The 17,704-nt window shown below is 41.4% G+C and overlaps 2 protein-coding genes across 6 annotated transcripts; both read left to right on the top strand.

The window, feature by feature from the left end:
* Window positions 1-339: 339 nt before the first annotated feature.
* Window positions 340-3,234, top strand: LOC306715708 (caM kinase-like vesicle-associated protein; the record flags this gene model as incomplete). Its single annotated transcript, XM_079186160.1, has 10 exons — window positions 340-443; window positions 537-668; window positions 1,001-1,075; window positions 1,198-1,336; window positions 1,522-1,642; window positions 1,736-1,811; window positions 1,916-2,046; window positions 2,166-2,244; window positions 2,365-2,452; window positions 2,923-3,234. The coding sequence occupies exons 1-10, from the start codon at window positions 349-351 to the stop codon at window positions 3,232-3,234; spliced, it is 1,248 nt and encodes a 415-aa protein (XP_079042286.1). The 5' UTR covers window positions 340-348.
* Window positions 3,235-5,162: 1,928 nt separating this feature from the next.
* rbm6 (RNA binding motif protein 6) lies at window positions 5,163-17,501 on the top strand. Of its 5 annotated transcripts, none has more exons than XM_079156991.1 (23): window positions 5,163-5,275; window positions 6,167-6,234; window positions 6,474-8,010; window positions 8,111-8,200; window positions 8,325-8,394; window positions 9,298-9,371; window positions 12,482-12,556; window positions 12,843-13,134; window positions 13,268-13,425; window positions 13,532-13,632; window positions 13,726-13,795; window positions 13,887-13,971; window positions 14,055-14,113; window positions 14,211-14,331; window positions 14,646-14,743; window positions 15,231-15,581; window positions 15,669-15,818; window positions 15,945-16,010; window positions 16,197-16,424; window positions 16,512-16,592; window positions 16,678-16,769; window positions 16,870-16,921; window positions 17,014-17,501. In XM_079156991.1, the coding sequence occupies exons 2-23, from the start codon at window positions 6,188-6,190 to the stop codon at window positions 17,107-17,109; spliced, it is 3,993 nt and encodes a 1,330-aa protein (XP_079013117.1). In that variant the 5' UTR covers window positions 5,163-5,275; window positions 6,167-6,187; the 3' UTR covers window positions 17,110-17,501. The 5 variants fall into 5 exon arrangements, with proteins under 5 accessions (XP_079013117.1, XP_079013119.1, XP_079013118.1 ...); XM_079156993.1 differs by having other exon boundaries at window positions 13,884-13,971; window positions 16,512-16,586; window positions 17,017-17,501; XM_079156992.1 differs by having other exon boundaries at window positions 13,884-13,971; window positions 16,512-16,586.
* The last annotated feature ends 203 nt before the right edge of the window (window positions 17,502-17,704 follow it).

Here is a 17,704-nt window from a genome sequence, read left to right as displayed (position 1 = left end):
GCATTGACTTTGTTTTAAGTGCCTTCACTGAGCAACAGTTTCCCCCATTTCTAATACTCCCATTAATTAAACTGTTTATTTCTCTGTAAAGCAATTTGTTCTGCTTCTTTTTTCATCACATTACATTTATAGTAATATTGTTTTATGTTATACAGTAATGAGCACACAACTCAAGCTCTGTGGGCTTTTTGATTCAGGGGCTCACCTGTGTTCAGATCCACTTTGTACTGTGGAGATGCATGTCCGTCAAGATGATGCTCTACTGTTCAGGTGATTGTAACATGTTGCACATTTTTCAACAGGTTGTGTTGTGGCAGGAAATTCCCTGGCTATAGGGCACGAGCTGCCATGCCATTCGGTTGTCTGACACTCGGGGAGAAGAAGGATTACAACAATCCCTCAGAGGTGGCCGACAAATATGACCTCGGGCAAATTGTTAAATCGTGAGTACGCCTATGTTGTAATGTTGAAGTAAAGACTTTCAAGAGATCTGCCCAAAAATATGACGTACGTGTCTTCTTCCCTCCTTTCAACAGAGAGGAGTTTTGTGAGATATTCCGGGCAAAGGATAGGAACACCTTGAAAATGTACACCTGTAAAAAGTTCCACAAAAAGGATGGAAGGAAAGTGAGGAAAGCTGCCAAGAATGAGATAATGATCTTAAAGATGTAAGTGAACTGTCCTGGCACCGAGACAAAGTGTAATCACAAATGATCAGCATTATTATTTATTCAGTTCGAGCTAAAGGTGCAAAAGCTCAAAAACCAACATCCTGAAATAAACACAAGGAGGAGTGTAATGATATTGTAGATTTTTGTTACGGTTAACACATTTAATGAAAATAACATCAGTTACTAATTTTACTGTAACAGACCTGAATGTCCAACAGAAGACCTTATGGCTCTATAGCTTGTACTACGCATTGACTCTAATTTTTAACCCCACTTATTCTCCTCCCCCTCCTATTACTCTGTCCCCCCCTTTTTTCTGCTTTTCAAAGGATAAAACATCATAACATCCTCCAGCTGGTTGACACTTTTGAAACTAAGAAAGAGTACTTCCTTTTTCTGGAGCTGTGAGTATTATTAGAGGCACTTGAGATATATGTTGGCGCAGACTGGTTTGCACTGTACTCTCCCGACTGTGTTGTTATTCAATAAGTGACATGCATTCAATTTGGTTGTCCCGTCTCTCCAGCGCTACAGGCAGAGAGGTGTTTGACTGGATCTTAGATCAAGGATACTACTCCGAGAGGGACACCAGCAATGTTATGAGGCAGGTGTTGGAAGCTGTAGCGTACCTGCACTCTCTGAAAATTGTCCACAGAAATCTTAAGGTATATTACACCGCTGACACCTAGTGAAAATAAGTAGCATTTCCACCCAGACCAATATATGATATATATCTATATCAATATCTATATATATATAATATATATATATAAAGATATATATAGATATAATAACTGCTCTTTGGGAATGCTTTCCAGTTCGATCAACGTGTATTTGTTTACTCATACAGCTGGAGAACTTGGTGTACTTTAATCGTTTGAAGCACTCCAAAATTGTTATCAGTGACTTCCAGTTGGCAAAACTGGAAAATGGACTCATCAAGGACCCATGTGGAACCCCAGAATATCTTGGTAAGTGACATAAAACCTGAATGCAGCTTTAACTAACTTCAATCGATATGTGTGTCGTCGTATAAAAGCAAACGTTTCTATTCTGTTGCTCAGCTCCCGAGGTGGTCGGGAGGCAGAGATATGGAAGACCTGTTGACTGTTGGGCCATAGGTGTCACCATGTATATACTGTAAGTGCTCACAAATATACAACGGTCATTTTCTAATGTATATTTAAGTGACTTTATCAAGATGTATGTTGTCCTATAATGCTCTCATTCTGCCAACTCAATAGTTTGTCTGGAAACCCTCCTTTCTATGATGATGCTGATGAGGATGATGATCGTGATAAGAATCTTTTCCTAAAGATTTTGTCAGGGGACTACGAGTTTGACTCTCCATATTGGGATGACATTTCAGATTCTGGTAAGAGATAATTAGTTTACTAAAATGCATATCAATGTAATCCTATTTCACAGATGATGTGTTCAGAGTTAGAATTTTGGCAAGCAAGGTTAAATGTTGTTTATTTCATTTTTTTGCAGCCAAAAACTTAGTGGCATCTTTGATGGAAGTGGACCAAGATCAGCGATTAACTGCACAGGAAGCTATTGCTCATGAGTGGTAAAAAGAATTATATTATATAAATGGTCAACAAAACTTAAGTGATGAACTTTGTAAAACAGGAACCACAAGTATAATAACATGCTGGAAAAAAGATAATCCTCTTGTTCCTTCTCTCAGGATTTCTGGAAACGCTGCCTCTGACAAGAACATCAAGGACGGCGTTTGTGCACAAATAGAAAAGAACTTTGCCAAAGCCAAATGGAAGGTATTGTTTTTCATATGTCTCGTACATTTTTGCTCATCATTGCACATGTTGGACAAAATGTTCATGATCAAGACCCATATTACCACCATTCTAAACTGAATATATATTAATGTACACATAGTATTCACTGCTATTAGCAACCATTACATCTACAATAAGTTGCGGTAACAGTTCCATATGTTATCCATACAGACGGTTTATTTTATACTGTTGCATACTATTAGGGATTTTACAGAAGCCTGTTTTTTCCCAAAAAGCAAGTGTGCATTCCACAGAGAAAGAAAGAGAGATAGATACTATGAATTTAGCCTTAAAGATATAACAAAAACAGTTCCTGATCACAGCACCAAAGCAGCAACTGTACACCTTTAATTTCAGTCAGAACCCTACCTCAGAGCGTGCATCAGGATCAATCTATAACATGTGTTGTGTCACTTAATTTGACCCTAGCATATTTTAATTATTCACAGAAAGCTGTTAGAGTGACCACCCTCATGAAGAGACTTCGGGCGTCTGAGCAGGGAGATTCTGGGGCCTCCGGTCTCGCTGCAGGGGCTACAGCGGACCCCGACGCACCCGGTGGGGCTCCTGCTCCTCCAGCTGGCAGCAGTGATGGTGTTGCTGCCAGCATAAAGGCTGCTCTTAGTGAAAAGGTTCCTGACACACAGACTGCCAGCATCTCTGCACTCCCCCTGCCCAGTGCAGCCAGACAGGAAGAGCAGCCACCGCCGCGGTGCAATGGAGATGTTCCCCAAATGTTGCCACAGGGAAAGGGAGACTAGGCGTCAAACAAATACAAGAGGACCCTTGCCAACCAACAAGCACATGTGCAGTAGAGCCACTAAATGTGGCTTGATGATACCATGTCTATGCTGTTCGACTACCCCCCAGTTTGCAGAGTTATTTCATAACACCATGCATTTCATCATTTTAGCCTTCTGTAGTGATTGGTCTATTGAATAGTGTTCTCCACTCTCCCTTGTTATGTTGTGTATGAGTCTATTTAAAGCTAGTGGCAAATTAGCTCTTCTGTTGTTTCCTTTTCCCTAAAATCTGTAAAAAAAAAAAAAACTGTAATTTTGTGAAATCATTGTATATAGGTGTATTTGTTGCTTTCAACAAATTGCTACTTTTTAGCTTCAGAAATAACAATCCTGAGTTTCTGTTTTGTGACTTAAAATTATGAGTTGAGAGATTTAATTAATTGACCATATCAAAGTTTGAAAATTCGTTAATTTATTAAAACACTTTACATTCAAATGCGTGTTTGAGTTAACTCTTCAGAAACCATGCCTCTAATTGGAAAACATTAACAGTTATATATATTTGATTAAAAACATGTAAATACCTTTGATTCACTGACGACTGTCTTGAAAGTATTCTAAAAAGTTATCACGTAACAATCAGATACAGTCAACAATTAGGGGATTCCACTTAACAAAGAGACAGACGTCTGCTGATTTATCTTCAGTGCAGTGCAACTTCAGTCAACTTACAATTTTAAGGCAGAAAGAAAGCATATTTTTAAGTTAAAGTGCCTTAATATTTGTTGCAGTAATGTACTGTGCTGAAATGTTTTAAAAGGAACAACTTGAATATTATTACTTACTGATTTCTTTTAAATGTTTTAGCTGCCCTTCTGTTTAGTTTTACGCTATTGATTCGTGTTTTCCGTCCTGTTTGAAACAAATATTTAGAGCGTTGTATGTGAAGTGACGTTTTAGCTGTCGTGTTGTTGTGTTGTTGCTTGTAATAAGAACATTTAAACTATAAACAAGAGAGTTTATAGCTGAGTCCATATACTGTACCACTATGTATTTTTGCATTGTAAACATGTGTATTTTTTTATTTATTACAGCAACATTTAGCTGAGCTAACTGGTTGCTACTACGCTTGTGAATGAATAAAATGAGCAATACTGATATTGCTGAAACTGTGACATTTTTTCTCAAGTTGTCTCTCACTGATAGTGTTAGTATGGGACATCTCGGGCCACGCCACCAACCACCATTTCACTTTCATCCAACTTTTTTATTGTGAAAAATGCAAGCAGTCTTGGTCCTCTTAAGAACAGTGTTACAGAATATATTTCTGTATACTTTTTTGGTCAGTATTTAAAAATGAAAACATTTCAGAATTGATATTGGTCAATACCAATGTTTCGAGATGCTTGTTTGTCAAAACAAGATTAACACAAATTTTAGAGGGTAAAACCAAGATTTTCAATTAAAACACAATTAATAATGCATTAGATGTGCATATTTTCCACTTAAGACTTAAAAGCCTTTGTTATAGCTTTTAGGGACTGATATAGTCCATAATATTTTTTAACAAATTAAGCAAACTACCCAGTGGCCAATTAGATAGCAGAGGAACTGTTATTTCAACTAAAATGGATCTGGACTTAAATTTTACAGGTTTGTGGTGTATGATGAATCTCAATATAAGCTCTTGCACTGATTTTGCCACTAAGATGTGTTTATTTAAAGCCGAAATATATGTCTGTATATATGGATGTACTACTTTTCATTGCTCCTTGCATGACAAAACATGATTACAACAAAAATGTTTTTTATCAAGGTCGAGCCATGCATACTGTACAATCGAATGTGACAGTAGTTGCATGAAATAACCGCTGAGTGGCAGCAATTTGCCTGAAGTATGTTGGGGCTACAACGAAGAAGAAAGAGATTCGTCTCCGCTGTAGCAACAGAAGAAGAAGAAGACCGACGTTCGTCTCCATTTGTCGTCAGTTCCCGAAGCATCGACGACCCGAACAACAATCCTGTGCAATATCGACCCTGAACTCGAAGAACAAGCAAGGTAGGTCTTAAAGAAACAACATCCACTCGATAATTTTGAAATATACAACCGGCGGAAGATCCAAAGATGCAAAGAAACCGGCTTCTAAACGTCAATCTTAGCCAAGTTAGCTCCAACCGCTGCACCCCGTGAATGATCTCCTGCGATGGGCTAACGTTTGTTATAATGCTCGCTAATGTAATCATCCTAACGTCGTTATCACGACGCGGTCGTTCCATTGAATTACTTTGTTTGTTGAAGTACAGTCACTTTCTCCACCAATGACGTGTATGTATGTTGTGGCGTAGATTGAAAGGCCTTGTGATAGATTAAAGTAGCGGGGGCCACTCTTTGGTGGGCCAACGGCAGCAATCACACCACCCAGTGTTACGAGCCTAGCTGTGACGTATGCTGCCATCTTTTAAGTCTCGTCACCGAAGCGCCGAAATAACACACTAGCTAACATATTACACCACCACTTCTTCGTATAATGTTTACATTATAATGTTATTTATAATGTTGTCCTGTGATTTTACGTCGGTCTATTCTGTACACACTGCACATGCGCACGTCTGTCCGTCCTGGTAGAGGATCAGTCCTCCGATGCTCTTCATGAGATATCTTCTATTTCTCCCCGTTAAAGGAGTTTTTTTCCAATCCGGACAGAGGGTGTCCTGTGGTGTACCGATTGTTAAAGCCCCTTGAAGCAGATATGCGATTTTTTAATATTGACCTACTTAAATAAAAATGTACTGCGCTAATATATTGCTAATCACTTCTTATCCCTAATTTTGGGTGCAGTCAATGTGTATTTATTTCCAGTGTTATGGATGGATATATCTGCCACTGCGAAGTCAAAAGTGGTGCATTCATCTACCAGGAAATAATGCAAACCTTTAACTTTGCCTCCAGATAAGATACTGACTTACAAACATGTGGGATGGACCAGGGCAAGGACCACGGGGAGGACCGCCCTTTCGGTAAACAAGCACCATTCATGATTTTACAACTTAATTTCTATTTGGTACAAAAGTGCAGTTCCTGCAAAAAAATTTCTTTCTTATTACCATATATATGAGAGAGATTTTGAGTATCTGTGCACATATTTAGCATATCAAATGTTCTCACAGTTCTGCATTATATGGCTCCACTCCTGATGTTCCTCGCTTATGTGCATTTCAAATCGGTTGCCTAATATGTTGATACATATATATTCCAGTGGTGATCATCGTGGAGAGAGGTTTGGCGGCAGAGATCGTCCCATGCCTGATTATAGAGGTAGAGATGGGATGAACATGGGTCCCATGGGTCATATGGGCCCAAGACCTCAAGATATGCCACCTATGGACATGAGAAGGATGGATGGGCCGCCCACGAGGGGGCGTGATATGGACCAACGTGAGATGAGAGAGAGAGAGCAAAACAGAGATTTTTGCCGAGCTGGCGAAGAGCCGGACTTCAGTCTAAGAAGGCACTATGAAACTTCCATCAGAGACAAACTGATTAATTCTTCTGGTTTCCCGGGACAAGGCAGGAACTCAGCAGAGGGAGGGAGGGGTATGCCACCACGGGAGCCAAACAGCAGATTTATGGACATGAGAGACAGAGAGTCATTTCAGTATGACGCGCCACCGTTCAACAATCCCAATATTGATGGAAGACGAGGGTTTCCTATGGACCGAATGGAGCGAAATGATGGATTTAGGGACATGCGTGACAGGCCCCCAGTGGGTGTTGACGACTCTGATGGCTATAATATGGACTTACCGCCACGTGAAAGGAGAGTGATGGACACCGACCGAAGAGGAGGGCCACCTTTCAATCCAAGAGGTGGATTTGATTCTGATATGGATTTCAGAAATCGTCCATCAGCTGAATTTAGAGGTAGGGATCGATCTCCCTTACGATTTGGAAACAGTGATGTCCCGCCAGTGGACAGGGCCAGATCGAACATGCCCACAGATGTTGCTGGCCCTCAAAGATCAGAGTTCATGGGTGCAGAAAACATACCCAGAGAGAGAGAATATCCAGATTCAAGTGGCAGCCCCCTTATGGATTATCGAAGCGGTGAGGAGATGACTCTTGCAGAAGAATGGAAGAACCGTCGAAAGGACAAGACTCCTGTCTTAGAAGTCGGTAAAGGTATGGGAGATGTACCAAAACCTAGCTTCCCTGTAGGTTTTGGCCGAGATGTGAATGTTAGAGATCCACCACCATTTCAGCAAAGGGATAGGCCACCTGTCAAGTTCCCGGGGAAAGAGGTCGGCTTTCCTCATAGTGACCACTTTCCCGCCATGAATCTACCAGCAATTGTCAGCAAAGCCCCGCAAGACCATCCACGCCAGGAAATAAGTCTTCTTTCTGGCCCCCATGAGAGTGAACCTTGGCTTGGAGAAAGGAACCCGAAGCATAGGCCGAATAAGTCAAATTGTGACGAAAGGCTCCTTTACCACCAGGAGAAGAATCCGCCCTCACATGTGATTCAGAAGCCAAATGCTTGTTTCGAAGGGCTGAAGGACATCCCACATAATCAAGGACCTGCCAGGGGTAAGATGGGGACAGAAGGTGATTTCCAAAGCATCATCAGCAGCAGCAGCACTGTGCAGGCGAGAGATCAAGACTACAGGGACATCGATTACCGAACCGGGTCCGGGAGGGCTTTCGATTACAAGCACCAGGCACTTCAAGCACCAGAGAAACTCATCAAAGAGTCTAAACCAATCCCACCTTCAAAGTTTAGTGAGTCTGGTTCTCAAGTAAGTGTATTTTTATTTTGGTGTTTATAAATTGTATTTGTATTTATTATAATATTTTGCTGTTTCATAACCTGAATTTTAATCAACATTTCTGTGAAAGGATCAAGATTACAGGAATGCATCCGTGGAGGACAAAGTTTCCAATACAATATCCATAATTGGTATTCCAAAGACTGCCACAATGGAGCAGGTAATAATAACCCAACAGAAAAGCCACTTCATGTGTTCATCATTCCGGTCACCACATCGTGTCTGTATGAGTTTGCTCAGAAAGCCATTGCACAGCTCACCCGTTTTGACACGTTCTTTGGCAGATTCTCGGTGCCTTTGCAGTCCGTGACGGTGTGCCAATGCAGGGGATGAAAATCAAAAATGTTATGCCAGGTAAGAATTACGTTTCTTTGTGAAGCCGTTTGGGGCAGTCGATCGCTAACGTGCCCCACGACATTTCGCTTTTACGACATTCGAAACTTCGCATTCTTTCTTTTTTTACGTTGTTGGTTGCTTTTGTTGTTGGTGGTCTGTGTGAACTTGCTCAGTAAAGAAGAAGAAGGAGGGGGGGGGGGGGGGGGGGGGTTCTGTTATGCCATCCTTTTTCATATCTGAGGATTTCTGGTCATTGTGTCAAATAGAGGATTTACCAAGGATTCAATACAAGGAGCTTTTGGAGAGTGTCAGTTATAAAAGATCTGTGACAAGTGACTCGCTGAATGTGTCACCGCGACACTTAAAGTACTGAAAAATAACGTCACAAACTTGAAACGGAGACCATCTCGATAGTGCTTTGTTCACCCTGCTGATCTAAACGTCTGCTTTCCACAGTGGATCATCATGGTCATAGATGATGCCAAGCCTTTTTTGTGAAGATTATTATGTCTCGAATGCTGTTAATTTTGCATAATGCATCAAAAATGGTCATCGCAGGAAAGATATTCGGTGCCTTTTTTTTAATTAGACATAAACATGACTGGTAAACGTTCTGTCTCCATGGTGCGCACCACGCAGTCGTTCACTGCCACTGGTTTGGAATATCTGCTTTGATAAAGCCGAGCCTTAACAGACAAAGTCTGATATGACGTCAGTCATCAGAAGACTAAATAGAACAAAAAAAGCATAAAACAAAATGTGTGTTTTCCTGAAAAGGTATGTATGTAAGTCAAGGTGAATAATTCGCTCACGCTGATCTCGATGTATTCACGAACTGCTGTCTTTCATGTTTCAGTGGGTGACTGTCATTGCTGGCATTGACTAACAAAAACCCATCTGTATTTCAAATGCTGTCCCCAGGTTACAGCTACGATACGGCCTATGTGGAGTTTTTAAACCTCGAGGATGCAGTCCACTTCATGGAGTCCAACAAGGTGGCCCATCCTCGTCACTCTACGAAGGCCGTCTCTCCCATCAGGATTATGAGGGGTTGAGAGGGCATTTAGTAGATGGGGGAGGGAGAGAACCGGGGCAGGGGTTGCTTTTTACTATATATTGAGCTTACTTTGGTTAAGGAGATGAAGATGTCAGTTGTTTGACATTTTTAGATGCTTTAAAACCTCAACAGTTGGTCCTAGTTTTACATCAATTACATTGTAAGTAGTTATCCACAATGCCATGGTAGTACTTCAGGTTACTTGTTAACTCTTAGAATACTTTCAACTGTGTATGTGCACAGCAATACAACAGGTTTCCGTGGCATTGTTTACTTGCTTTAGTAGTCCTCATTTTTCAAATTAGTTTATATATTGCTTAATCTTGGAATAGATTTAACCATGAAGATACAGATATTTTGGGGGGAGGGGGGTCAGAAAGACTTAAATGATGACTTTGAAGGTACTAATGTGAAGCCACCATGACATCTATGTGATTTTAACCTTTGTAACGAAGAGGAATCAAAGGAAATGACCACTTGCGGCTCTTTTAAGTCTTTGTGTCTTAGAAAATATTGGTTTCCTCTTTGCTTTGTGCGACCCTCGAAAGAAGCTTCTGTTGTCAAGGAAGCAACTGCAGATTTGGACACTTTTCTTACCAGTGCCTTGGGCAGGGGTGGGGGGGCGGACGGACGGACGGACGTTCATTTCATCTTTACTCGCGGTGTAAGCGGTAGAGCGAGAGTGACGCGTTCCAAAGTAGTCTACCAGGAATGTACATATGATTGATTGGCCACCACACGACCGTGGAACAGGAAGTTGCATTGTCGGCCCAGCAGAGGTTTAGCCAGGTGCAACTTCTGCTGGACTAACCTGTGCTATTAGTCAGACGTTGCTGCGATGGCTCGTGCTATGTTGCCAGACTGGCCTCATTCAAACGAATGCGAAGGCTGCATTCTTTCACACAGGGCGACCTCGGCCTTATTAGTGAGAACCCTGCAGCTAAAGTTTAACTGTAAACTTAGTTTTCTTATTCGCAAAAGAGAGAATTAGCATTTTTTTTTTTAAATTAAAAGTAACCTTGAAGAAGAATATTTTTTCAATTTGGATTTGAGAGCAGGTAAAGCATTATAGTTTTCTCAGCCATGTATGGATCTACATTGCGTTTTCTATTTTTATTTTATTTAGATAGTGGCTTTATGGATGACGGACAGTCTATTGGTGCAGACTGAAATATCTCAACAACTATAGGATGCATTGCAGTGACATTTTGTACAGATAATTGTGGGCCCCAGAGGATGAGGCCTACTGATTTTGGTGATTCCCTGACTTTTCCTCTGGTGCCATTATGAGGTTCACATTTTTGGTGTTTAGTGAAATGTCTCAACAGCTTATTGGATACATTCTCGTTACATTTGGTGCAGATATTCATGTCCAGAGTACACATCCTAACAGTTGTGGTTACCTTCTTGACTTATCCAGGGAAGCAGCTCTTCATCCACTTGATGGATTGGCACACATTTTGATACAGATATTCATGGTTCCAAGAGGATGAAATAACTTTGGGGATCTCCTGACTTTTCTTCCAGCACCAACGTGAGGTTGAATTTGCGGTGAAATAACTGTTTGATGGATAATCATGCTTTTTGATGGGGACATTTGTGGTCTTTGTGATCTTTGGCGATCCCCTCACTTTCAATTAGGACCATCAAGTCAACATTGTTGTTTATCTATTTGACAGTTTGGGTTTCTTCACAATGAGCAATACAGCTGCAGACTCTGGTTGTCTTTAAGTGTCTGCGGCAGTCCTTCTTTCAGCAGTTCATGGCATTTCCAGTCATCTGCAACTTTCCTTCAGAATGTCCTCTTGATGGTATTCTCTTGAACTCATCGTCTTTGAACTTCGGGCACCAGGATTTCTACTTTCTTTCAACTGCTCTGAGCAGTTTGTGAATTAATTTAGCATCTTGACACAACGAACAAAGTCTTCCAACACAGGCCAGAAATGATGTGCTTTTGATTATGTGTGTGGAACTATGGAGTGGCTCATGAGCTCGGGGTAGTTGGGATCAGGTTGGTTGTTGCTGATATGTGTAGCAGTTTGTTGTTTGGCTTTGCTATTGCTAATGTTGGTGCATTTTGTTGCTTTTGGCCAATGCTTTTGAAAACAAAGGATAACATCTAGATGATGCAGATAGTTGCAAGGTCATTCATCTTGATATCAAAGATTCAAATCACCACTTAGAAGCTATCATGAATGGTAAAGAATGTTTTGCTTTGTGCTCTTTGGTGCGACTTAATGTATGGTTTTAATGGTTAATCTGTTTTGTGTAAATAAGGTATTCTCTGGAATTATCCACAGACAGCTTTTTGATGCACAACCCACGTTAGAATTATGGATGTTCAGCTACAGATTTGCCATGAACCCCTTGAAACTGCTAATTTCTCATAGTAATGCAGTCTAGTCTTGGTTATAGGTTATTTACGATGGCTTAGTCTGGTTAGTACACTTTACCTACCAAGAGCATGGTCCTCATTTTGCACTAGGTAGTTCACTTGTTTTCTTTTGGATTGTGCTGTGGACAACTACCGGCACCTATTTTGCAAATCAATTGATGCTTTAGTTCGTTTGAAGCAAAACACTCCCTGGTTCCTGCATTTAATTGTTATGGATTTGCTGCTTTTGTTTGTATTTTGCTGTAGTAAACAGCATATCTTTGTGTTTTGGTCAGATAAAACCAGAAATTTGAAGATGTTACCTTGGGCTTTAGGAAAGTGTCTGACCTTTTTTTTTTTTCTGGACCAAATGATCACTTCTTTAATTGTTACAATAATCTGCAGATTAGTTGATACTGAAAATAACTTAGCCGCAGCCCTAATTTGTAGTTCTGTTTAAACTATTCAGCGTAGTGTCAGGGCAAACTGCTTGTGTGAAGCATGATCCTCAATCTGGGCTTTGCTCACTATCATAAGTGTTCGCCCGTTTCATCCTCAGCAGTGAAGAGGAGGGCTTAACCTGCCACAGTGCATGTTGGGTGTCATTGGTGTTATTTACATATAAGTCACAGATGTCGTATGATGCTGATTGATCACTTCTGTTCTTCTTTCAGGGATCCCTAAAGGTTGGCAGTAGAACGGCGTCCATGAAGTACATACAGCCTGAGGAGCGTGAAAGAAGTGTTCATGTGAGTGTAGTCAGAGAGAATTATCTTCTTCTTTTTTATATATTTTATCAGACATTCTAAAACAAAAAAGCAGTATTTGAATAATGGCTGGGTCACAAGGCTCTACAAACACAACATTACCTTTATTTTAATTTAGGTTTGACACATTTCATCACAATATAGCCATTACAACAAACTGAACACTTCCTGCAGGTGTAACAGCAGTTCACAATGTACAGCATCACTTCACCATACTGTTTACCGTACAACAGTTAAGTGTCCCTACCTTCCTGTGTCTGTGAATTAGGAATCAGATCACAAAGTACCTCAACTCCAGGAGCCCCAGTTGCCCAGACCAGATGAGCCTTTAGACAAGTTGAAGACCAACCTAGATGGGTCCAAACTAAAAGGCCCCACGGAGCCATTGCCCCATGGCCAGTGGCAGCGTAGCTCCGACCTGACCCCTGAGGCCTGGCAGCAGCAGGTGGACCAACAGCTCCAACAGCAGGAAACGGATCAGCAGGCAGATTCTTGGGGCAACCGCAACCTTCCTCATCACGCTTCACACCAATCTGACTCCGTTTTTAAAGACAGCAAAAGTATGTCGACTTAAGCTCCTGAGTCTTCTCTAAAGCTTGTAGCCGTAAACATGAGCAAACCATCAACTTTAACATATTTGTTATGTGCTATTGTAATTCGTAAACAACACTTTTCCCTTGTGTCACTTTACAGCCATGATAATAAAAAATGTGAAGCCCACCACCACAGTAGAGACAATCCTGAAAGCCTTGGATCCCTTCGCGTATCTGGATGAAAGAAATGTTCGCTTAGTCAAGGCCAAGCCACCAGGAGCCAAGTGTTTCTGCTTTGTTGACATGGACTCCCACGAGGTATCTAAAATCTGAATGCACACAGTTTCTCTGAGTCTGTGATAGCCGCCTTTATCCAGGGTCCCTGTGATTTTCCCAGCACTTACAATTGTGTCTTCTTTTGTAGCAAGTGACACGTCTGGTTGAGCTCCTCACTAAACCCAGACCCCTTTATGTTGATGGAGTCAGAGTTTATGCGGAGGTGGCAAAACCTTTGAAGAACCAAAAGTAAGTCAGCCATTTTGCAAGGGTTGTTTATCCGCTTTGTCCAGTAGAGAAATCCCATCTCATTTGTTCCTGATGATTGTCCGTCTGTTTCAGTTTCAGAAGAGAGTTTGATAAAACAAACAGTTCCATCCTTGGGTATCCACCTGAGACCAGCACGATGGGGGTAAGTTGTGGTCTTAATTTTGTTGTTTTACAAAGTCATAAAAAGAAGAGGATGACCTGTATTTTCTTCTTTTTTTTTCTCCCATCAGCAGCAGCAGCAGCAGCAGCAGTACCCACAACCTCCACAGCACTTGCAACCTCTGCAGCCACCTGCTGGTGCCCCCGCTGGCATGCAAGGTGGGACTCCGGCACATATTCTGGTACCTTGGTCCCTAGGTTTATTGTTTATTATTACTAAACTTAAAGATATTTGTCGCCAGGTGATTTCACGTCTGGCAGCACTCTTCCTGCTCTCTCATCAGACCCCAGCATTGGACAGGTGGGTTACAACGCAAAAAGCAAAGCCTGTGATCTTTGATAGATATCTTGTCTCAAAGCTGTGCAGTACACTGAACATCTCCTTTAACGCCTCGTAGGGAGTTGGCTACAGTGAGACTCCAGCTGTGGATCCATCTTACCAGCCTGGAGGACCCCATGTGCCCACAGAATCAGCTGGGATGACAGTCCCCACAGATGGATCACAGCCCTACGTCTATGGTAAGAATCCAATCAAGTGTTTAAATCCAGAAAAGGTATCAATCATTTGATGTCTGTGTAGTTACAAAATTGTAGTAATAACAACTCCAACTAGTAAATGGTGACAAACCTTAAATTCAATCTGACATCAATAGCAAAGTAAGAACTCCAGACAAAAGGTCCTAAATGTATAAGACTGGGAACGTGGAGCTTAATGTTGAGGCGCTTTTTCTCGAGGATTTCTCTTTGATCCACTCTGGATCTTTGGACAAAGAGCTCTGCCAAATTAATGTATGTAACGTCAATGTCATATCTATTTGTCCCAATTCCTCCAGGCTCTGAGATTCCAGACATGACCAACTACTTGTACGATTCCACGTCAGGCTTCTACTACGATCCTGAGACAACACTGTACTACGACCCTACCTCTAGGGTGAGCATACAACAGTGATCCAGTGCTTTCTCCGGCCAATGAGCGGCCAGAAGGATAGCGAGGGAGAAACAGTGTTTGTAATATTGTGTATCCAAAGAAGTGCTGCAGTTGTTAACCTACCAGATAATATTAAATCATTTACAGCTACGACACATTTAACCAGAAGTAACTGCATCCTATAGCATGCACATGTATCTATGATGTTATTTCAGTTTGCAGACATTCAGCCAGTACCTCCCACTTTTATTCCACTTGAGGAGTGAGTGAAATGTACACCTAAAAACCTAAACCTATCAAGGAGCCACTATGTGACTATATGTTTTGAATGATTTCTTAATAAAAGGACCCAGGCTGCAGTTTAAGCTTCTTATGCACTATTTAGTCAGCCTGCAGCCACAATAAATGTGTCTTAAATCATTATTTTTGGTTGTCATTAAGTTGTTGTTTTTCCTTGTTTTTTTTTTTCTTCTCATTCCTTTGTGTATAGTATTTCTACAATGCTCAAACCCAAGAGTACATGTACTGGGATGCTGCGTCAAAGACTTACATCCCAGTTCCAGGAGGCAATCCTACACCGACCCAACCGATCATCATGACCGCTGAAGATCATGCCATCCTTTCCAACCCGGCAGCAGATGCTCCTCTGGAAATGAAGAAAGCGTTGGAGTCTCCAGACACTGCAGAAGCTCCGGCACTCGTTTCCATTTCTGATGGCGACTCTGCTCCGGAGCCTGTCCCAACTTCCTCATCAGCAGCTCCTGAAAGGAAAGACGACGACGACTCCAAAAAGGACAAAGAGAAGGACAACGACAAGCCAAGAAGTATTGCTGCTGTCAAGGTAGCACTTTGGTTACAATACCAGTGCACACAATGTGAAATGCTGTGGTGTGAACAGGAGAGTTTAGACATTTGTTGCTGTTTGCAGATCATGAAAGATATGGAGCGCTGGGCAAAGATCCAGAATCGTCAAAAGGACGTTGTTCGTTCCGCGTCACCGTTACTGAGGGGCGGGATGGACGATGACAGGAGGCAATCCAAGACCGCTGACGCCGGTTTCGCTATCTTTGAGAGGAAGGTTAGAGACTCGTCTCCAACGACCACATCTATCCTGTGCATTATTTTTACAACGAAGGCAGATGGAAGTATTTATTTATTAAATCTTGTAAATGTTTTTGTCCCGGTTCTCGTTTTACATCCTTAGATATCGGGTGCAGATGATCTTTTTAAGAAGCCCCTTGCTCCTCTTAAGAAAGATGAAAAGTCAAAGGTAAGAACCCTCAAGTTCAGCCCATAATGTACCGCATACCTGACTCTCTTTGTTTACTTCCTTCATAGCACCATTGAAAAAATGTAAATGGTGCCAGTGTTTTTTTAATTATTATAATTCATATTATTTATTTATGTCTTTGGATACATTTTTACTTTATAACATTTGTTTGGTTTGCTTCCGCAGCGTCCAATGGGCTCCCTGGGTCTGCTGGCATCAGACTATGCAGCTGGAAGCGATGAAGAGGTGGAAGAAGATAAGGAGGACGGAGCTAAAAGCACTCAGGGAGGCCCGTCTGAAGACTCGGACACCAAGCTGACGGACTGGAAGAAGATGGCCTGCCTGCTGTGTAGGAGACAGTTCCCCAACAAGGACGCTCTGCTCCGCCACCAGCAGCTTTCCGACCTGCACAAAGTACTAGCTATTAACCTCTGTATGAACATTAGGTGACAGTGACTCTACAAATATAGCCTCTAATACTCTGATGTATTCTCTCAACAGCAAAATATGGAGATCCACCTTAAGATCAAGAGGTCAAAGAAAGAGCTAGAGGCACTGGAGAACCAGGAGAAAGAAGTACGGGTAAATAAAAATGGGTGAGAAAATACATTGAGGAGAGTTTTAGGTTAGTCGGTTGATCACTTAAGGTGGCATGTGTCGTTCACAGTTGAATTCTAGAGAACCTTCCAAGTCACCAGAGCCGAAAAGAAGAAAACAACAACAGCCGCAGCATCACAATAGCTGGGCTGGAAGCTCCAGGTGGGTGTGTTTTTTTTAACTGACTTCATCAAATGGATATCAAAGCATTTGTTGTGATTTTATAACGTTTGGGCCTTGACTGTTTGTTCTCTTTGCTCAGGGAGATGAATAAAGTCAGTGATAGACCTGGTTTAGGAGCTGAACCTGTACCGGTAGGTGTGGAACTTTTATTGCATCTCATGTGGCGTTTCTTGTTTAGTTTTTTTTTTTTTTTTTAAACCTTTTATTGCACTTTTCTCTCTAGCAGAAGAAAAAGAAAGAGCCTGTCGTTTGGGACCACACCACCTACAAACAAGCAGTACGCAAGGCCATGTTTGCACGGTTCAAGGAACTCGAGTGATCTCATCTGAACACATCCTCACTTTGATAATATGTGAATTGTTAATATGACACGCTTTCCCACCTTAGCATGAGAAAAGCCATGTTTGACTGTCTTTACTGTTCGTCTTCCTTGTACATTATTTACCGTACAACCAGTTTTCTACCCTGAAATTAAGTGGAAAAAAAAATGTGATTTTGTTCAGAAGGTGTTTATCACCGGCGTTGATTTGATTATTTTTGCCCATGTTTAATGTGCAGCCTGTATGTAGGATCGTGAAATGTGTCCAGGTAGTCTTTGTTTTTGTTTTTTTAAATGATACCGTCATTCTGGCCACATTTACATTTTTTACATTTTCATTTGTCTGTATTGCAATGTTGTATGTACACATTTTTAAGTAAAAAAATATTATGGACTAACTTTTCTTGTTCTGAAGTGTTTATTTTACTTGAATGAGGTCAGTGGGGAACAATACAGGTCAGGAGCTAGTACGGTATTGGTCTTTGTTTTTTGCAGAATATGTTTAGTGTGTGTGTGTGTGCGTGTGTGTGTACACCTCATGTCCACTAAGTGGCAGCAAGAGACCATGTTCTGTCTTGTGTTAAAAGAACAATAC

The sequence above is a fragment of the Pholis gunnellus genome (genome assembly GCF_910591455.1).
Source record: "Pholis gunnellus genome assembly, chromosome: 3".
Lineage (NCBI taxonomy): Eukaryota > Metazoa > Chordata > Actinopteri > Perciformes > Pholidae > Pholis > Pholis gunnellus.
The sequence above is the reverse complement of the archived record's forward strand: the minus strand, read 5'-3'. Positions and strand labels throughout refer to the sequence as shown.

Excerpts from the sequence above, each read along its gene's own strand:
- rbm6 (XM_079156989.1), top strand. The coding sequence starts at position 6,188 with ATGTGGGATGGACCAGGGCAAGGACCACGGGGAGGACCGCCCTTTCG. Across the intron at positions 8,011-8,110 it reads TTAGTGAGTCTGGTTCTCAA|GATCAAGATTACAGGAATGC; the intron begins GTAAGTGTATTT and ends TTTCTGTGAAAG. Across the intron at positions 13,633-13,725 it reads AAACCTTTGAAGAACCAAAA|TTTCAGAAGAGAGTTTGATA; the intron begins GTAAGTCAGCCA and ends CGTCTGTTTCAG.